The sequence below is a fragment of the Myxocyprinus asiaticus genome, chromosome 30 (genome assembly GCF_019703515.2).
Source record: "Myxocyprinus asiaticus isolate MX2 ecotype Aquarium Trade chromosome 30, UBuf_Myxa_2, whole genome shotgun sequence".
In the NCBI taxonomy this organism is placed as follows: Eukaryota; Metazoa; Chordata; class Actinopteri; order Cypriniformes; family Catostomidae; genus Myxocyprinus; species Myxocyprinus asiaticus.
Window position 1 is genome coordinate 14,167,106 of NC_059373.1, and position 23,017 is coordinate 14,190,122.

Here is a 23,017-nt window from a genome sequence, read left to right on the forward strand (position 1 = left end):
TAGCAACCGGATAAATTTGGTTGCCTAGGAGACCTGGCTGGAGTCACTCAGCACACCCTGGATCTGAACTCGCGACTCCAGGGGTGGTAGTTAGCGTCTTTACTTGCTGAGCTACCCAGGCCCCCACTTTTGGGTATTTTTAAGCTTTAACATGACAGGCACTATCCTCTGCCATTCAGGGCTGCAACAAACAATTATTTTGATAATCGACTAATCTAATGATTATTAGAATGATTAATCAACTATTCGGGTTATTATTGCAACAATTAGCTCTTAATCGACAATTCAGCTTGAGCCTTGAGTTAAGAGTTTGTATTAAACAAGTGCTTTAAAAAAATGAGGATGAAAGTATCTTAATACTTTAAAATTAATTTCTCTGAATTACTTTCCTTTCCATGAAGGTTAATTTAGTAAAAAAAATAGACAAAATCGTGTATTAGCCGTTTTTGCCTTGTTTTCAAGTTAAAATAGCTAAAAATCCTTAAATCAAGAAAAAATTACTTGAGAAGTAACTGCACAAGACATTAAAATTTGTTTTCTGAGAATATACAGTATTTTTTTATCTTACTGCACTGGCAGGTTTTTTTTTTTTCCATTTGTTGAGACAAGTTAAAAAACCTGTAAGACAAAATACACTTCTTAACAAATATCAATATCTCAATTATTAGTGAAGCTCCTTAAGTAAACGTACCTTATTTTAAAGGATTTTCAGATTGCAATTAGAAAACAATACAAAAAAGAGTTATTAAAAATTCTCATTTTTGCAGAGAAAAATAGTCCTGCCATCTCTCACCTGTTTGTTCACTTAATTTTGTTCCAACTTTATTTTACAAAAACAAACTTCGATGTTCTTAGAGCTGCACATCGATAAAATAAACAATGCAACACATTAGCTATAATTCATTACATGGCAAGCTATCACAACTGAAGCTGCCGCAAACACGCGAGAGAATCCTAGCGTTTCTGCTTCCGTACTGATTGAACTTGAATAAAGGATGCATTACAGATGAAAGAAAATAATAACACCAGGATGTTTCCATTCATTTAGCAACATGCAAGTTTTGCTCCTGCTGAATGCCAGCTGCGTTTTATTTCAAGACAACGTTGACTTTGTACGTTTCTTATTTAGTATATTTGTATAATCTCACCATACTTTGCCATCTGCATCATTATGAGCTCTTTGGAGTGCATCTGGACTGTGAGTGTATTCTTCCTCATGGGCTGCAGCTCTCTAGGTAAAATGCATCCCGTGAGACCAAATGACTATTCGCCAATGAATATATTTGTCAACAATGTTTTATGTCGACTAATCGTTCCAGCCCTACTGCCACTGTACTGGAAGTATGTGCTGTTAAATTAATTAAAACTTTTTCTTTTGTGTTCCGCATAAGAAAGTCATAAAGGTTTAGAACAACATAAGGGTGAGTACATTTTGACAGAATTTTCATTTTTGTGTGAACTTCGGCTTTAACTAATTAAAACAGCATGAGGCAAAATAATTTAAAATAGCATGTAGCCTTCGAGTATTTTATAATTATGTAAACTTTGATTTAAAGGAATAGTTCACCCAAAAATGAAAATTCTCTCATCATTTACTCACCCTTATACCATCCAAGATGTGTATGACTTTATTTCATCTGCTGAACTCAAATGAAGATTTTTAGAAGAATTTCTCAGCTCTTTTGGTCCATCCAATGCATGTGAATGGGTGCCAAAATTTTGAAGCTCCAAAAATCACGCAAGTCAGCATAAAAGTAATCCATAAGACTCCAGTAGTTAAATCAATATCTTCAGAAGTTATATGATAGGTGTGGGTGAGAAACAGATCACTTTTACATTCTTCTTCTTGTGTGAAAATGACAAATATTGATCTGTTTCTCACCCACACCTATCATATCACTTCTGAAAATATGGATTTAAATACTGGAGTCACATGGATTACCTTTATGATGTCTTTATGTCCTTTTTTGGAGCGTCAACATTCACTTGCATTGTATGGACCTACAGAGCTGAAATATTCTTCTAAAAATCATACTTTGTGTTCTGCAGAAAAACGTAAGTCATACGCATCTGGGATGGCATAAGGGTGAGTAAATGATGAGATAAATTTTCATTTAAGGGTGAACTATTCCTTTAAAATTTTCTAGCAATTGTTCAAGTTAACAGTTGGCATTTAAAACAAAAAACAAAAAACAAATTAAGAGCAGTGAGTGGTTTTCTCTTTTTCTTGTCAAATTTTTGGAGTAATATAATATAACAGACAGTGCATATAAAAGTCATGTATCAGGCTGCATTTACCCTACAAGGCCTAATGCATGATTTTTGACAATTTTATTTGCCTTATCTGTTTACATTCTCCTAAGACATAAATGACTGTGTTTACATTAACAACTTGCCAAAAGAGGCATAATGACCAAGATATTGTGCCGTTAAGAAGTGCAGCTGAATCACTGTGAGAGTGTGCACGTGCATATGCAGCTGCGTGTCAGACAGCCCTAATGTACAGAATAGAGAAATATACTTTTCAGTCTAGTTTTGTTTTATTCAATGAAATGTCACTGAAATACACAAAACTGGACAGAAAGTAAGTGAATGAAACTAAATTAAACTGAACTGAATCAAATGTAACTGAAAGAAATTTCTGAATCAGACCAAAAACTTCTCTCAGATGAGTGGAACACATATTTAACTAATGGAAATTAGTTCATTAGGATTTGCCTTGTGCAGTTACATCAGTCATATTCCTGATAAGCATTCAAGTTTAGCTCAGCTGTTTCTGATGTAGGACTTCATTCAGAGGACTATTTCAAGAATGAGTACCATCGAGTATGAGTCAATAGCATACTTTGAACCACTGCACTACCTCACATTCCTACAGCTGCCCATCCCATTTAAATGAACTAATAAGATGTGGGGTTGCAAGTGGGTGAGGCTTTGATAAAACCGGTCCTTTCTTATTTTCCTTCAACCTCTTATACAAAAGGATTGTTTATATTAGTAGAACTTTGTCACTCTGTAGATACTCAAAGAAATATAATAAAACTGTATTATTTGGATAACTCAAAAGAAGATAGAGAGAGATAGAAGCCACAAACAAAACAAATATAAATAGAGAGTTGCTGAACACGTGGGGGAAAGAATGGTGCTGTACATGCACAGTTTCATGCTCCTATACATTCTCCATGACTGAGACCTTCTAAAATACTGTTTATAACATATGATCATTTTAAAGGTAACATTTTACAATTGAACTTACTGGTTTACATTTTTCTAAAGCTCATCTAAGGGATGTGTAATTAAATAAGTATCATAAAATAAACTGAATTTGTGTCTTCTATTCCAATATATTCTCTCAAAAAATGTATAAATATTTGTATAAATACAGTAATAATTTATTTGGAATGTGGTACAAATCCCTGTTATATTGATACTCAGTTGTTGTCCTTTTGCAGGCTGGCAAACTGAAATATCCATCTGATACAAAAATATACAGGTGCATCTCAATAAATTAGAATGTCGTGGAAAAGTTCATTTATTTCAGTAATTCAACTCAAATTGTGAAACTCGTGTATTAAATAAATTCAATGCACACAGACTGAAGTAGTTTAAGTCTTTGGTTCTTTTAATTGTGATGATTTTGGCTCACATTTAACAAAAACCCACCAATTCACTATCTCAAAAAATTAGAATATGGTGACATGCCAATCAGCTAATCAACTCAAAACACCTGCAAAGGTTTCCTGAGCCTTCAAAATGGTCTCTCAGTTTGGTTCACTAGGCTACACAATCATGGGGAAGACTGCTGATCTGACAGTTGTCCAGAAGACAATCATTGACACCCTTCACAAGGAGGGTAAGCCACAAACATTCATTGCCAAAGAAGCTGGCTGTTCACAGAGTGCTGTATCCAAGCATGTTAACAGAAAGTTGAGTGGAAGGAAAAAGTGTGGAAGAAAAAGATGCACAACCAACCGAGAGAACCGCAGCCTTATGAGAATTGTCAAGAAAAATCGATTCAAGAATTTGGGTGAACTTCACAAGGAATGGACTGAGGCTGGGGTCAAGGCATCAAGAGCCACCACACACAGACGTGTCAAGAAATTTGGCTACAGTTGTCGTATTCCTCTTGTTATGCCACTCCTGAACCACAGACAACGTCAGAGGCGTCTTACCTGGGCTGAGAAGAAGAACTGGACTGTTGCCCAGTGGTCCAAAGTCCTCTTTTCAGATGAGAGCAAGTTTTGTATTTCATTTGGAAACCAAGGTCCTAGAGTCTGGAGGAAGGGTGGAGAAGCTCATAGCCCAAGTTGCTTGAAGTCCAGTGTTAAATTTCCACAGTCTGTGATGATTTGGGGTGCAATGTCATCTGCTGGTGTTGGTCCATTGTGTTTTTTGAAAACCAAATCACTGCACCCGTTTACCAAGAAATTTTGGAGCACTTCATGCTTCCTTCTGCTGACCAGCTTTTTAAAGATGCTGATTTCATTTTCCAGCAGGATTTGGCACCTGCCCACACTGCCAAAAGCACCAAAAGTTGGTTAAATGACCATGGTGTTGGTGTGCTTGACTGGCCAGCAAACTCACCAGACCTGAACCCCATAGAGAATCTGTGGGGTATTGTCAAGAGGAAAATGAGAAACAAGAGACCAAAAAATGCAGATGAGCTGAAGGCCACTGTCAAAGAAACCTGGGCTTCCATACCACCTCAGCAGTGCCACAAACTGATCACCTCCATGCCACGCCGAATTGAGGCAGTAATTAAAGCAAAAGGAGCCCCTACCAAGTATTGAGTACATATACAGTAAATGAACATACTTTCCAGAAGGCCAACAATTCACTAAAAATGTTTTTTTTATTGGTCTTATGATGTATTCTAATTTTTTGAGATAGTGAATTGGTGGGTTTTTGTTAAATGTGAGCCAAAATCATCACAATTAAAAGAACCAAAGACTTAAACTACTTCAGTCTGTGTGCATTGAATTTATTTAATATACGAGTTTCACAATTTGAGTTGAATTACTGAAATAAATTAACTTTTCCACAACATTCTAATTTATTGAGATGCACCTGTATACAAGGTAAGTATATATCAAATATTTGCATCAGTTATTCAGATATTCAAAACATAAATGTTTTTAACAATGTACCCACACAAACAGATCATTGATAGATAAAAAATTATATTTTCTGTCTTACCTGTCACCTGGTATTAAATGTGTTGCAAGCTGGTGGTCAGGGAAAGTGATAACGCCAGTTGTATGGAGATCTTCCTCTTCTCTTCCCTCTTCTGATGTGGTTTCACTGATTTGTACCACGTTTCTATGAGTGAAGATGCTAATGTTATCTGTCTTTACCTTTGTCACTGTGACCTCCCCCTGTTTGTTGCTTGTGTCTTTGTTGTGTCTGAAGGTCTCTTCTTTGTATATAGTGGAAATCTTCTCTGTACCCAGAGTGGACTGCCAAACAGTGCTCTCTGTCTCTGCACTGTTTGGTTCTTGTCTTTCACTGCTATGTGTGCTTGTAAGAAATGTGGCTGTATCCTCAGTCTCTTCACTATATCTGTGTTCCTCCCTCTCAATGTGATGTTTATCAGTGCTTGTTTGATATTTGCTCTTTTTTGTGTCCTCTAGTAGTGTTATCGCTCCACTTGAATGATGCGGGGCTAAGGGGTGGAGCCAAATCTCCAGGTGACTATGTGTTGCCATGCTTGAATCTGCAAGCGAAACCTTTACTAGCTCAGAGGAGGGAGGGGCCAGAGTGCATTCTTCAAGGCTACGTTCTTGATTGACTGGTAGGACTGGTTTCAGTGCAGCGAGACAGGGAATCTGCTGTTCTGCTTGATCTGTCAACACTTCAGTGTCTCCACATACTTCTGCTTGCAGTTCTATTACACCTTGTGTTTTGGATACTTCTGTCATGCTTTGAACCATTTGCAATGCCTCTGTCTTTTCTTCAGTCCCCTCATATTTTTCTACAACTTTATGAAGTAACATTTCCTCTTGTGCTCCATGAGACATCCATGCTCTTGATTTCTCATCCATGATACATCTAAGCTCCAAATCATCAATGCTCTGCTCTCTTGTCAGGCTCTGCTCTGATTTAATGTCCTTTTCCTGAATCAATGTAATTTCATAATTTTTATTAGAAAACACATGTAGTCCATTACTTTCCTCCTCTTCTGGCCCATATTTCTCCATCACAAACATTTGCAAGTCATTTACTGAGGTCATACATTCTGCTGTTGTTTCATCCTTGTTGTAAATGTCATTTAGTCCATCTTTTTCCTCTTCTTCTGGTCCATATTTTTCTTTGACAAACATTTGCAGGTCATTTACTTTGGTCAAACACTCTGCTGCTGTTTCATTCTGGCCAATCAACTTATGGCTTTTTGATCGTTCTAATAAAGGTGCCTCCTTAACATTCACAAAATGGACTTCTGTAACATATGGCTGGTCTTCCACACAAACTTCATTTGTTTTGATTTTTTTCAGTTGTTTGTCTGCTTCTTCCTCTGGGGCTAGAGAGCTGAACAGCTGCTGGGAAATTTTTGAGTGAGAGGAGGGAAGAATTATTATGTTAGATAAGGCTTCAGAGGTGGCGATACCAGTGTTGGAGATACCATTGTCTGGGAAATCTGAGAAAGTATGGACAATTCCATGAGAGCTATTTGATTTAGCTTGGATTCTTTCCTGAGTTATATGGTCTTGTGCTGACGTTTCACTCAGAGTTACCACATCTGAAGAAGACAAATTGTTAGACAGACCTCTCCAAGAATGGTCTGGGTCAGGGATGACAGGGTCTGAGACACTTGAAAGGTCAAAGGTGGCAGTTTTAGTGGAGTTAATGATGGTGTGCACGCTTGACGCAACTGACTGAGATAAAGACATATTTAACCCATTCTCAAGAAGTACAGGTTCTGCATTATGGCGAACAGGTCCTGCAACAGAAGGGTTAGGTTTCTCTGAATCAGTGGCATTTGTAGTATAATTGTCAGTTTCATAAGATTCCATTGAAATGGCCTCACTATAAATATCAGGGTGAGTTTTTTCCAGTAAACTTGAAGCAAAAGTGGAATGTACCATGATTGTTGGACAACTCTGAGATACATGCGAATTGCAGTGAACATTGTAAACTGAGTTTAATACTGATACATCAGCATTGGAGAAAGATGAAATAGGCTTGGTATTAGTGTCAGCATCCACACTGTACTCTGTGTTACTAGAGGAAGACACAGTTCTAGACACTATTACATCTGGCATGGATGAAACAGAAATGGGTTTGCTGGTATCTGTACTGATACTGTTGGGGTCAGTGTTGTTTACCAATACATCACTGTTGGTGACAAACACATCTCTGTTATCTACAGTGCTGGTCTGAAAGTCTTCTACTTTAGTAGTTATAATGGAAGTTTGGTGACTGTAAGAATTCTCAGGAAAGGAAGTGTCAGAATCTAAATTTGAGGTGGAACTTTGGGAGATGGTATTATCTGAGTTCAAAGTGAAACTATCAGGGATGACAGATGTGGACATTGGGGGAATGCAAGACGTAGAACTCTGGGGGAGAGAAGAGTGTGAACTCAGGGGGACGGAAGAGCTGAAGCTCTGAGAACTCTTGTGGATGGAAGAGCTGGAACTCTCGGGGGTGAAATAGATGGAACTCTGGTTGATGGAAGAGCTGGAACTTTTAGGGATGGACGACAAGGAACTCTGAGGAAGGGAAGAGATAGAATTCTGTGGGGTAGTAGAGATTACATCCTTTAATTCTTTGCAGTCCATGTATGAATTTTTCTGAGAAATAATTGCATCTATGTTGGGGGAAATGTCTGTGGTGAAGGTTTTGACCTCCACATCTGCTGTAATCATCGATTGAGGTGTCTCAGGATCAGAAGTCTGGGAGATGGAGTTGACGAAACTCTGGTGCCTGGAAGAGCTGGAACTCTGGTGGATGGTAGAGGTTACATCCTTTAATTCTTTGCAGTCAATGTATAAATCTTTTTGAGAAATCATTGTGTTTGTGTTAGGGGCAATGTCTGTGTTGAAGGTTTTAACCTCAACATCTGCTGTAATCGCTGATGCAGGTGTCTCTGAATGGGAGTTAAAGAGTGGATGATCATCCCTCCCAGAAACACCATTCAAGTTCAAATGTACCTCTGTACTTGAATTATCAATAGAACATGTGTCAGAATTTACTGGAGTTTCCATTTTAGGAACAAGACTAATTGAGTCTGTGATATCAGGCTTAGCCTCTGAAGTGCAAAACAGCACAGAGTTGGTGTTTCGAATAGATCTATCTACCGCAGTGGCAGTTGGATTAGCAGCTGTGTCTGTGCTGTTGAACACTGCTTCAACATGTTTAGGGTTTAGTGAAAAGAACTGTGCTGTATTCAGAGAGCCTGTAATAATTACAGGTTCAGGATTATCCATTTGAGCAAATGTAACCTGATGTCTAGAAAAGGTGCTGGAAGGTGTAGTTATATAAGTTTCAGCAGGGGCTGGGTATTCTCTAGTCACAGCTTGGACAGCTGCATAATCAGATGAGAGATATTTTGGTACTGGGCTCTCTGGGGGTGTCTGGTAACCATCACTATCAGAGACTGAAGAGTCAATATATGGTATCAATGTACTGTCCACATGGGGCGGCATGAAACCCACAGCAGCAAGGACAGCATCCTCTAGTCGGCCCTCATCATTGGTCAAAGATATGTCACTCAGGACATCTTGGGGCTGCGATTGGTTAGCGATACGAGGGGATGCTGTGGAAACAGGTGTAGCCTCTACAATCTCGAAATCGTCCTGCTGGTTTAGTAAGGTTTGTTCTATTTCTACCTGCTCATCAAATTCATCCTGTTCGCTGATGTGACCTTTGACCCCTGGAACTTGACTGACGCTTGAAAGGCTTTGGGATAGATCTCTTTTCCTTTTCTTCTTCCAGCCCAGATTAAATGTGCCAAAGCTCTTGGGTTTATGAAGGTCACTCTCTGAGTAACTAAGCAGCCCTTTCTGTAAAATGAAAGAAAGAGAAAAAGAGAGATGAAGAAATTAAAGAGATAATAGTAAGAAAGAAGAATTCAATGATATAAAATAACAATAATGAGGAAAACATAAAACAAGCATTCATAATCATTAGTAGTACATTTATTATATTATTATAGTAGTTCATTATATTGCTGACCTTATAAAATCTTACACATAAAATCCCTGCAATTTAAATTGATAGTTCACCCAAAAAATAAAACTCATCATTTCCTTACCCTCACAAACCCATTTTACTTTTTTTTTTTCCTGTGGATGACAAGAGATGATGTTGAGGATAATGGCAGCCTCAGTCATCATTCACTTTCATTGTATGGAGAAAAGATGCATGAAAAATAAAGTGATATGGGTTTGGATCAACATGAGGCTAAGTAAATTATGACAGAATTTTCATTTTTGGGTGAAAGATCCCTTTACGTTAACAAACATGTCTCATAGAGGCCAAGACGCTGACTACCACACCTGGAATCGCAAATGTTCTGCTGTCTGATGGAAGATGATAAATCTGCTGCTAAAAAGCATTTAATTTTACATTTGATAACAACAGAAAATGAAATGTCATGGAGTGAGACAGAAAGAGATTTGTCATTCTTTTTTTCAATCTGGGTGGAGGCCCTGAATTCCTTGAAGACCTGCAGATTGGGCAAGGGGGGAAGAGTTCATTATGATCATATCTGCTGGTCATCTGTCAACCCTTTCATAAATCTCAACTAATTATTGTAAAATACAGAACTCTTTTGTAAAGTAAAAAAAGACAGATATATTAAACATCTAAATAGCTTTGAAATCCAACCATAACACCTTTTTGTTATACTGAATCTGATATAAACCTATACTGATCTTATACACAGAATAGAAGCCCTAATTATATAAATTGCTAAATAACATATGATTACATATGGTTAGTGTTTCCTTGTTGTACTTTCAGCATTTATAAATAACTTTTAACCTGCTGGAATTACACTAATGAGCTTTCAACATCTCTAATGAATGCCATCTGCTCTTTTATTGGAGTTATAAAGGTTTATCTGTATCATAAAATGTCATAAATCAATAGGAACTGTGTGAAACAAAACAATAAAATAAATGACAATGTGTTTATGGCAATATGCTCCAGACTGTATATACAGTATAGACATATACAGTATACAGAATATAGCCAGATGTGGAAGAAACCTCATAAATATTTTATGAGGAAATGTCTATGAGGTTTCTTCCATGTTTGGCTGCTGTAGGTGTATTTTGGAATCTGTAAGCAGGCCTGAAGCATATTACCATAAACATATTGCCATTCATTTCATTGAATAAAATGTATTTTATTGTATAACATTTATAAACATAATGTCATTCATTTTATTGACGGGTATTAATATTTTCAAAACAGTAGGCTCAACCTGACAGCATTATACCTAGTTTCTTGTAGAAGTTTAGTAGAAAATACATACAATTAGCTCCATCTGCTGGCCAGGTAAAGAAACAAAATGCAAAAGGAATTGTAACCAAACTCCTGTGTCCCTGTGTAACTAAATGGTGTTTGACCTTACCACAAACAATCTAAAATCTAAAAAATACATGATCAGCTAACAATGAAAAATCCTGTACCATTACATACATAAAATGCATACTATTTGTAAATAATTCTCTGCCTGATCTCAGCTGACCCACTTTAAAAATACTGACTGATTAACAAACTAACAGCTCCATCAGTTAATAATGCAATATTTACAAAGATTTTAATAAAAGCCTATGGATGCATGAATGTGTGTTAGAACTACAACTGTAAATTTTTATCCTCAGTTTTACACAGTAGTCAGAGGACAGAAGCAATGATAGAATAAATATAGCACCTTTCGAAAAACAGCCATGAGTGACACATCTCTCCTGTTTCCCACACAAGCCAGCACTCTTTCGATCACATTAAGTACAAATTTCCTTAATAAACCGTGTTCCTAACCTTGTCTGTGCATGTCTTTCCTTCACAACATACAAGAGAGCTTAGCATAAAGGTATGCATATTAGTTTCTGGACTGTTGAGCACAAGCATGACGGGAGAGACTAAAACATTCCTCCACTACACCCTCACTAAACGATTTTTAAATGAAACATGGATGTTAATATATGAGAAGGACTATCAATGTAAAGCAGCCTTCATGCCCCCCTTTGAAACTAGAAAAAAAAACTTTTGTTTGACAATATGTGTTGTGGCAAAAGAATGCATCACATACAGTAGGCCTAATTAAACAGCAAAACAATTAATAAGTTGCTTGCTCTGATATTGTGAGAGGTATTACTATTTGAAAAGATTCCCTGGTTGATTTGTTTTTTATTATATTAATTCACTCTATTGTGCAAAGCTCTGCAGCTCAATATTTTTAATATCTGGGAATTTAACTGATTCAATATATGGTATCTACCTACTGTCCTAAAAAAAAATTCATCGCACAGCAATTTGTTAACATCAGGTTTCCCACCCTTTTTGACCAATGAATTACCATGACTTTTGCATGACCTTCCCAGGGGTTTGTGGTTACCAGATAAAGATTTTTAAAAATAATTTTGATTCAGACTGAATCAAAATCTTAGATCTGCAAAACAAATTGTTTAGATCAATTTCTGAACCATTTTGACTAATTAATTCAAGATAGAACTAAATCTTAAGAATGATTCACTGACAAATCTGACATTGTAATGGCTTGCAAGCACGTTTTACTCTACACAAGTAAAATAGCTAGCTTATGAAATACTTTAAAGTAGAGAAAGCAAGAAAAATGTACAGTATATCCACTGTGGAAATGTCCATGACTTTTGAGATTTTTTTTCCAGGGCTGAAATTTGTTTTTTTTTTAATTCCCTGATATTAGTTTATATAGTTATACATAAATATATAGTTTTTATGACCGTGGGAACCCTGTAACTCTTTTACTGCAAATGTTTACAAATAACTCTAAAACCCACATATATCTGTTTATTGTTATTATGTCATGGAAGCTGCATAGCTTGAGCTATGACTGTGAATACTGTAGCTGTCATGCACATTTTAGTTTAAAACCACTTGTCACATGAAGTATAAGTGTGATGCTCTCTAACCTTTGACCTGGGGGCAGTGCCAAATAGAGACGGCTTGTGTCCAGTCCGCTCCTCTCTATCCTGACCTTCACTATGTCCTAATGTGGAAGGCTCGGTTCTGTGAAAGGCAACATTCAGTCAGTGATCCATACGTACAACAAAAATGCAATTCTGAGAAACTCAGGGTTCGGTTTAAAGTTCAGATTCATGCACAAAGAGCAAACAAATGAAATGCCCTCAAGTTCACTGAGCAGTGAAATGTAGATGCTCATGCCTTTCTGCTAAAATGACAGAAATGTGGAACTTAACATGATCTGTCTTCATACACAGGAAAATCATCCAAGCAGATATTAACAAGATATTCGCTTTCTACAAAGATAGCATACTGTCAGCAGAAACCTAAAGCATATTTTCAGAGAGCACTGACAGGTGTGTACGTATGCAAAACAAATGCACAGGTATGCAAAGTTGTTCAAATACATGCACTTAATAACATAAACACACACACACTTTGGTGTTGCCTTTTGTACAGCACCACTTACAATAACTTAAGTGCAAAACACAGATCTTTCAGTGACAGGTGAGCACAGTCAATGGTATGCTGCGGTCACGACACGTGGGTCTAATTCACCTTCTTCAGGGACACAATGCCCTAACTGTATGACATTACACGCTCTTGTACAAAAGATGCAATTATCAACTCTTAAGCTGGCAATTAGGGTGGAACAGATGCATCCAAGATTCCATTTCATCAAGGAAGCAATCACGTGTTTTTCATGTGAATCATTTAAATGTCATTTATATAAACTTCTTCCAACAAAGAAATGCTGATACACTGGAACAACTTGACTGATGAACTCAAGTAATCCTTTGACCCATGTGATGGAATCATAAAAAAAAAAAAATGTCTTGTAGATAGCTAGCTGATTTGAAAAAGTATTTAAAGGGATAGTGCACCAAAAAATGAATATTCTTCAAAATCATCATGTACTGTACTCACCCTCATGTTGTACTAAACCCGCATGACTTACTTTCTTCCATGGAACACTCAAGGAGATGTTAGACAGAATGCTAACCTCAGTCACCATTCACTTTTATTGCATCTTATTTCTATGCAATAAAAGTGAATGTCGACTACGTCTAACATTCTGCCTAACTTCTCCTTTTGTATCCTAAGAAGGAAAAAAGTTATGTGTGTTTGAAAAACATGAGAGCCACTAAATGGTGACAGAATTTTCATTTTTGTGTGAATTATCCCTTTAATGTTTTTCATTTGCATGTGTGTACATGCAGTGTTTATACTGATCCAAGACCCTAAAAAGTGTGTGAGAGTCATCCGAAGGGAGTTAGCTATGGGGTCTTTGCAAAACATTCAGTTTCAGATTCCACCCTTAAAACCCTCAGGCACACCAACACTGAAAGTGTGATGGTTTGTGTGTGAAGGTGCATATACATAAATATTTAAAAGTGAGCCTGATTATGACCACTAAAGTGACATTCATTTAATGTGGAAAAGTATTTACAGCTCTCCTTTAACAGGTGTCAATGGGAAGACTGTCATTGCAATAATGTGTAATAAATTAAGTGAAAACAAGCTGAAATTTTCACTTATGTATCTGAGTTTTTCAATCAAGCTTCTCCCTAGAGGGCACAGCCAAGTGTTGAGTTTCGCTCTGTGTGATAGGAGACTGAAAGCATGTGGTGTGGCTAGTTCCAGGTAAAACTTTAGCATTTGCTGAATTGAGAACTGACTCAAACAAAACATTATAAAACTAAATACACATTTATAATGGGGAGATTAGTTAAAACTGTGTAAAAACAATAAATCTTGTTTAGACAGAATACAGAATGCAAACCTTACAATTAGTTTAAAATTAAACCACACCTCTTCTTTCTTTTTTTTCTTTCTTTTTTTTTTTTACACAAAATACCTGCACTAAAATATTTACACATACCCTGAAGATGTAATTTTATCTGTCTGACTGTGGTCCTTCAATATCTGGGTGTGGTGCTGTGCAGACGAACATCAAAACTATTCAAGCGAAACCACTGACAGGGTTAAACTTTTGGCCAAAACAGAACATAATGGGAGCAATTAAAATAAATACATAAAGAACAAGTTCACAAATAGATCCAGCTCCGTTCCTGCTTGGTGTTGGACTCCACAGCTATGTGTCTCTGAGTGATGATGACTAAATGCAGCCGGCAGAGGCCATAGGGAGAAACGGGGGCCGAACGGCTCAACAACAACTTTTGGGCAACCTCACCGATCTCTGCCTGCAACACCTTGGTCTAATGATGGACTACACTCTTAAAATGGGATATATGGACTATCAATTAATTGCCAACAAAGCCTTCATCAGCCAACTAACAAAGGACAATGAATCTATGTGAACTTCTGCAGTTAATCCAGGATGGACTTCAAAGACATTAGTCATTAATCTTACAGTTCATAAAAATTTTTGTTTAAACACTGGACCTTAACACTAACTTAGTTTACTCATTTTAAACCATGACTTGCACTGCACATAAATAACAAATATTGGCATTATATTCATGATGTTAGCCAGAGTGGAACTGGCCCCCACAGTGAGCCTGGTTTCTCCCAAGGTTATTTTTCTCCATTAACCAACATCTTATGGAGTTTTGTGTTTCTTGCCATAGTTTATTTTTATCCACAATTTACAATCATATTTAATTACACTACACAATGATGACTCTAAGACTTTACAGATATTACAGTTTCATTTTCTGTTAAATGCATAATTTTCTGTGAAGCTGCTTTGAAATGGTGTGTGTTGTGAAAAGCACCATACAAATAAAAATGACTTGACAAATCTCAATTTAAGATTTCTTCATCTGAAATCAAAACCAAAGTTGTGTTGTGAGGCTGGAGAAACATAACAGAAAGCTGAAATCTACTCATAACAAGCCACATGACTGGGAATTGTTCCATTCAAAAGTGTTTCAGGTTTTTGTTTTACTTTGCTTATGAGTCAAAGCTGTAGTTGGATCTATAGTTGTTGTCCCACTTAGCACAGACCACACAGTGTTTGTGAAGACTTCAATTTCTACAGTAAAACTATAAACTACGCTCTGAGTCTGTATATACACATGCAACAGGTTTTTGGGGGTTTTAAATGTACTCCTCATGCATTAACTCAACATGAGCAGTGGTGGAAAGAGTACTGATTTCTTTTTTTTACTTAAGTAAAAGTACTGCTACTGAAGAAATAATTCACTTGAGTACAAATAAAAGTACTAAGAAATATTATGACTCAAGTAAGAGTAAATAAGTAGTTTGCCAAAAAACTATTCAAGTAATTACAAGTTACTTTATGAAAATTATATTATATATAGTATATACAGTACGCTTCCATTTTTAGAACACAATGACATTTTTGTTCTTGAAATAACTTATGCTTCCTTTCACCAAGGATGCATTAAATTGATCCAAAATACTGTCAAAATCATTAATTGGCAATATTATTATGGTTTGAAATAATTGTTTTAAGTGATATTTATTCCATTTTTTCTTTACCCGTGATGGCAAACATACTATACTGTGTCACTTACATGCCAAATGAATAAAATAAGGCAAAAATAAATATTTCACACAGTGTTTAGTGAGAGATATTATTGACTCAAACACTAAAAGTGGTTGTTATATGTATTATTGTATTACAGGTGTAATAATAAAGTCTTAATTAACATTATGGTTATTTAAAATATTGAGACATTATTATTAAGTAAATTGTAGCATTTGGTTACATTATGTTTTGTGATTTCTCATACCTTCTTTATATAATATCCATCACTTGTGCACTTTTGGCCTCTAGCGGGTGAGGCTTTTCAGACTGATTTTTCAGACTGGGCAGGGAAGTACAGGTACAGCACCGTGAGCGAGAGTGTTACCCACTAGGACAGTTTATTTTGAACAAGAGGAGCGAATAGTTACGGAATTTAAAATGGGAGTACAGTACCGAACTGATGTGGATTGATAGAAGTGGAGAGCGATGGTGCAAGGAACCGGAAGGTGGGGGAAAACAATTATGTTCAGTGAAAAGCCAAAAGAAGATCGCAATGTCTGTAATTGTAACTATATAAATTTTTGTTTCTCCCCTTTTCTCCCCAATTTGGCATGCCCAATTCCCAATGTGCTCTAGGTCCTCGTGGTGGCAGAGTGACTCGCCTCAATCCAGGTGGCAGAGGACGAATCTCAGTTGCCTCCGTGTCTGAGACGTCTATCCGCGCATCTTATCACGTGGCTTGTTGAGTGCGTTACCGTGGAGACCTAGCGAGTGTGGAGGCTCACGCTATTCTCCGCGGCATCCACGCACAACTCACCATGCGCCCCACTGAGAGCGAGAACCACATTATACCGACCACGAGCAGGTTAACCCAACGTGACTCTACCCACCCTAGCAACCGGGCCAACTGGTTGCTTAGGAAGCCTGACTGGAGTCACTCAGCACGCCCTGGATTCAAACTTGCGACTCCAGGTGTGGTAGTCAGCGTCTTTACTTGCTGAGCTACCCAGGCCCCCTATATCAGATATTATTAATAAAACATGGGAAACTCGTTGCGTGGGCATTTTTTGCCCCATATGTTTTATATTTTCATATTTTTTTATTTTTGTCAATTTCAGTGCCATTTTTGCTTCAAGTACCCGTTAATTTCCGACACTATTAGTATTGTATCTTTCTAAGGTATATATAAAGTTTGTTTTAGACATAGTGGCAAGTAAACAAGATATCCCCACATATGTCAAACTACATTGTGTTAATATTTGACAGAGTTAAATCATTGCCTACCTTAAAAACAAGTGAAGTTTGATCAGTGGTTAAATGTGTTCAGACGGTTCCCTCGTACCTGAATGAAAAGCTCCTTTACAGAATAAAATGAAATATGCAGAAAATCACCATATTATAGTTCTTGTATAGTGAAAGGGGAGAAAGTCTTGGAGAAGCTAGAGAGCAGAGGACGCCGGAGGCAGTTTATGAGAGTTGCTGTGCTCATGATGCTGTGCCCTGCGGGCTTCCGTTGTGCTGCACACAGCGTTTTAGTTTATAATCAGATTTTGCGCTTATAACTTCCTTCTTCCCAAAAAATCTAAAATATTATGTATTTTTTGGTACTTTATGGTGAAAAATAATTGTAGCGAAGTTTAATACTTCATTTTTAATCAACTCAAGTAAAAGAAAAAGTACTATTATTTATTTATACTTAAAGTTGAAAAAGGTGAAAAATTTACTCAAGTACTGTAACGAGAGTAGTTATAATTCGTTACTTTCCACCTCTGACCATGACTACACAGTTTGTTTGCCTTTGTCTTGTGGTTCATTTTGGTTACTGGTTTCTAGTGATCGACCGATGTGGTTTTTTTAATGGCCGATGCCGATATCCAGAGAGCAGGGTGGCTGATCACACAATTTAATATAGTAAATAACATAAACATAAAATTGCTAAAAAAAAACTACAAACTCTTATTTAACACTATTTTTACTCAATTTCACACAACATTTTGTAAAATATAAATAAAAAAACAGAATATTGTATTTTAAATGGTATATAGCAGTTTCTGATTTCTGTTTAGTCATCAAATTTTAGTAATTTATTTGCACATGAAGAAATTATTAATATATTAGGAAGATGGAAATAACGGTACACACAGTAGTCCAGCAACCATGGATGGAATGTTCATGTTAGCAATCGCATTTTCTCAAAAAATACAGAATACAATCAATTGCACATACAGTGCATAGTGAATAAGACATTTACTTATAGCACACGTGAAGCACTTTTACCTTGAAGTTACACCAGAGACTATTTAGCAGAGACGGGCCACTTCTATTAAAATGAATGGGAGAAATTAGAATGCCCAACTGCAGCCAACGGTCAACGGATATAGATAGGAAGTCCCGCATTACAGGTAAAAAAGCCAATCACCTTTTAGATACAGACATCGCCTGTCAATCAACTCAAGAATGTGCATGCACATTAGCTATACAAGCCGGAAAAATTTCATATTTTAAGCGTTATCTGAGGTAAAGAAGCACCATTTATGATACCAGTGTTCTTTGATCGTTTTGGAGATTTCGGTCTTTCCCCATTCAGCTGCACTGTCATGACTGGAAATAGTCTCCCAGGAGCTTTCCAAAGATGGCCGACAGTGGACTGACTTGCTAGAAAGACTTTGGTTTGTGTCATTGTGACCACTGACCATCATGATTTGTGAACCAGAGGAACTTTTGATCCTGATCCTTAAGTTTTGATTCTGGCTGATAGAATACGTGCTTCAGAGGAAGATTTTAGGTGAGCGCTCGACGGGAAGAAAACGCTGGATTTTCGGGAGGTTCGTGAATTACATCTGTTTAAACGATATCTGCGTATTTGCAAACGGTATATAATAGAAGTTTTATTGATATTTGCCTTTTATTAAAAGAAAGAAAGTTAAGTGACAGGGGACTGCTGAGGAGAGGCTGATAGAATACGTGCTTTAGAGGTAAATAAATGAGCGCTCCACAGGACGCTGGATCTGATCAAGCTGTGAGGTTGGTTTATTACATGTTTGAGGTTGGGTTATTACATCTGTTTAAACGAGATATGTGCATATTAGCAGATGGTATATGATATTTGTTTTATTGATATTTGCCTTTTTATCATTAGACAAGTCAGTTTGGAACTGTTGAGGAGAGAGAGGGTGAATGAAACTGGCGAGCACTTTAACATTATGAGCACAACTGAATCTGCCGCAGCTCTGATATGCAGACTGTTTAAATGATGCTGTGTTGCTCACCGGTCTATTATTGTAGTAACATGATGCACATAACAACAAAATGAACAGTGACTGGCCGTTTACATGTCTCAGTCGCTTCACATGCAAGCAGGCGATTTTTGGCGCTATCAAGAAACAAAATGGCCAAACAGGAAAATTTATCGGCCGCTGCCGATAATTAAAAAAGTCTGAATATCGGCTGATTTATCGGACTCTGCGATATATCAGTCAACCACTACTGGTTTCATCCCTTGTTTTTGAAGTCAAATAAATAAAGGAATCCACACACCAAATCTAAAATTAAAAAAGACATTAAGAAGAAGAACTGAAGAAAGTCTGATGGACTGAATGTTTAGGCTACTTTTATTTTTGTTTTTTTTTTGTTTTTTTTGTTGGGACTTGCACACTTTTTGCTTTGATCACAATAATTGTTGTGGCTCTTCAGTAAATCAATGACCATAGACCTCAGATCTTAAGCCTTGAGTCTTATTGATTCATCTACAAGCTTTTTGGATTTGGTGTGCAGATTCCATTACGTTGTTGACTTTCATTTAGAATCAACACATCCAGCTAACTATAATTATTAATTTTGGCACAGAACAAATTTCAATTATTTTTTTTATCCTTTATATTTGATGCACAAATGTATGCATCTAATGTAGCAATCAGATAAACTTTGCAATTGTTTAGTTCAGCATAGTCTGTAAATAACTTTAAAACTTTCTACTTTTTCTAAAATGTGCAAATGTGCAGTTACTATTTAAGAGAAAATTCTACTGATCTGACCTTAAAAATAGCTTTTGCTGGTGTAACCAGCAAAAGCTGGTTTTTTTACAGTGTACCACCCTTTGTAAATTAGTATTATATGATTATAAAGGACCATAAAAGGAACAATATTTACTGCTATTGACCGCTTTCTGGGCACATTCACCAGCTGACTGTCTCTTGAATTATTGCTGGTAAGTGTAGTTGATGAGGATGTTCAAACAGAAAGGGGTGGACTGAGCCAATTGTCCAAAGTCCAGTGCAGCCAAAAAGATCTCGGGGATCAAGTTATATAGGCACATTCATGCGTAGTAAGTCTTGGACTAACCCTCTATGGTGTAACAAGAGTTAATGTTAAACTGAAAAGGTACAAATACATTATTCTGTTTGTGGTTTGTAGCCTACATGTTATATAGTTGAAAACGAAGATTATAGGTTTAACCTTGCAGTTAAGGTTGACTGTCTGTCTGACAAAAAAAAAAAAAAAAAAAAAAAAAAAACATTAATCATGGAGATCAATCATTTTTATGTAAAACATACATTGAACATAATATACATGTATATCTTTACCTTGCAACCTGTAGGCCTAAGTTCTCCACTGATGTGTCTGTTGCTCTCTCCGTTCTCCTCTTTTTCTTCCATTTAAAAAATTTTAATGAAATTCCCTTAACGCTGTCATCTTTCTCCACAGACTCTTTGAGATTCGCTTCACTTTTAGAAAAAAAGCTCTTTTTGCTGGAAATAGCTTTTTTCGCCATGATGTCAACAGTCCTTAAGCGTCACGATGGAATCACGCGTTAAAATGCATTAAAAGTTTATTACGATACATGCAGAAGTAGGCTACGTCTGCACTAGTGCACTGCCAGATGTAACTCTCTCTTGGGAACGGATCTGGCTCTGTTTCAAAACCTGTTGAGCTGCCTGACAGCTATTTTAGACACGCGCCTAAAAATGCTCTCTGAGGGGCCGTTCACATCGAACACGTCCTTGCGCTAAAAACAAGCAAGAAGCAGTGCCACGAACACGAGTGTCTCGAGACGGGGTTATAACAGTTAGAGTTCTTCTAACTTTACACTACGTCTGAAAAACGCTGAAAAAATTAGACGCGGTGCAACGATCAAAGACGTCCGTTCAGAGCATGTTTACATACGGAAATAATTGAAAAACAGCGCAGACTGACGCACACGCATTCGGTGTGAACGGCCCCTAAGTAGCCAGCTCACTAGGATTTGAGAAACAGCCATTGACTCATTTTGGTACCCGAGGAAGAAACGCCCTCATTCAGAACGTGAAGTAAATATTATTAGATCCTTATTCTAGTCTGTTACGTGCCAGATCAAAATGCTCAGAGAGAACAGAGACATTAGTAACGTGAAAGTTGATCCACAAATAACCATAAGGATCTGAGCTTAATTTAATTTTGATTCGAGTTTAATATTCCAATATAGTCAAGAGATAAACCAACATCGAAAATAATTTTCATTCAGTTGTCTGACAGCTAATATAAGCAGCCTATTTATTTTTTATTTTATTTTTTTGTATAAAGCATTATACAACTAATTCGAACTAATGTAGTCCTATTTAATAGGGTGGATTAGGGTAATGTGGGACACTGACTAATGTGGGACACCTAAGCTCCAGTGCATTTATCTCTCTCTTTTTTTTTACAACATTAAAGTGAACATTATTGGTGTTGAATCCAAGCAGGGGTGTCAAGTGATTGAAATCACGTGACTTTGCGGAAGTGATATCATAAATGTGGGTGGGACAATCGTCAAACAGGAAGTACCCCTTGTGAAGTCCACTCAAAGATCAGTGACATAGGATTTAGACAAAATTAATGTTAAGGATATAAATCTGTTATAAATAAAACAATGTTCTAAATTGTTATCAAATTATGTTTGCGATGTATTTGTACATCAAATGTTGCAATAATATTGTGAAAATGTGTTAAAATATTTTTCTATTTGAAGCAATCTTTGTCATTCCTCTTTAGAAAAGGTTGTTTCGAAAGTGGGACAGCATGTTTTGACTAATGTGGGACAGTCATATATACTACGTTATTCAATTGAGAAAATATGCATTAGGAAAGTTAAATGCTCTGTATGTATTTTTGTTAAATTTTGGTCTTATAATGCAGCAATATTATTTGTTTTAAGATCGGGATTCAAAACCTTGTCATGATTTGCCAGTTAGCTACCTTACAGTTTAGCTAACTAGCTACCTAGATAGCTAAGTCAAAGCAATAGCTTTTAGTCACACTGATATCAAATATAACATGGCACATTTTTTTTATTCTGTGCATAGAACAAATTAATTTTCTTATCCATCTACAAATCGATTCCTAAATGCAATGTATTACAGATTACAATGGCGTCACAGATTTCAGTGCGAGCTGTCCCAGATTAGAAAATCCACAAATTCTTAAACGATTTGGCATGAGGAACACTAATATATGTGCCATTTTCCCTTTGAGTACACTATCTGAAAATTGTCTTCTGATTTAGTAAGGGAACATCTTGGGGATTTCATAATGATATAAGTTTTTGATATATTGTTTTGGCTTCGTATGGAAATATGGTATAAAATCAGAATTGCAAAAAGTGTCCCACATTACCCTAATCCACCCTATTAGGCTTAATGATAAATAATTTTTTTATTTCTTCCCTGAATTAAATGAAGGGCATGAAAGAGGAGTTACTTTAGTACAACACCATTGCCGTTTATCTATAATCCAAAAATTATTAATAAAATATGAATTTTCAGCCTTATATGAAAAGTAAACAAGCCTGCAAATTTGCCAAAATTATACAAGACATCAGTTTGTTAGAAGATGAGTAAAACGACTCCTCTTTGGTTTCTTTTTCTTTTCTTTTTCTTTTTTTTATTTTATTTTTTTTTTTATCTCATATCTGTTTTGTTAATGCATTTGTGTTGAGGGACCAAAGTTGTCATATTATGTTTTAATGTAGGCTATGTGCCTTGCATTATTATTTTTTCATTCACATTTAAATTACCTTTATAGATGTATATTTCTATTGTTTTTATTAATATTATTATTATTATTATTATTATTATTATTATTATTAATACCCTAATAATAATAATAACAATAGTAATAGTACCCTAATAATAGTAATAAAACATCACAGTATTACAATGAAATATCTCAGGTTTTGGTTGCCAACACCTTAGTATCAAAAAAAATATCAAATTTGCCTGTGATCATCGCTAAAATATGACTAACGTCAGCAATGATGATTGGACTACACTCAAAACACATTTTAGCCTATTTTTTAAGTTGTACGCATTTCAGTTTCATAACAAAATTCCATCAAATTGAATTGCGTTGCGTTGAATTGTAAAGTACAACGGG

General features: G+C 36.3%; 1 protein-coding gene across 1 annotated transcript in view; it reads right to left on the bottom strand.

Moving 5' to 3' along the window:
* The window catches only part of LOC127421647 (uncharacterized), a 58,232-nt gene extending 37,710 nt beyond the window's left edge, over positions 1-20,522 (bottom strand). The window contains exons 1-3 of the mRNA XM_051664777.1: positions 20,212-20,522; positions 12,120-12,216; positions 5,197-8,999 (exon numbers count right to left, since the gene is read on the bottom strand). Of these exons, the coding sequence (XP_051520737.1) occupies positions 5,197-8,999; positions 12,120-12,216; positions 20,212-20,399 (4,088 nt within the window). The 5' untranslated portion in view covers positions 20,400-20,522. The remainder of the gene's footprint in view (positions 1-5,196; positions 9,000-12,119; positions 12,217-20,211) is intronic.
* Positions 20,523-23,017: the final 2,495 nt, after the last annotated feature.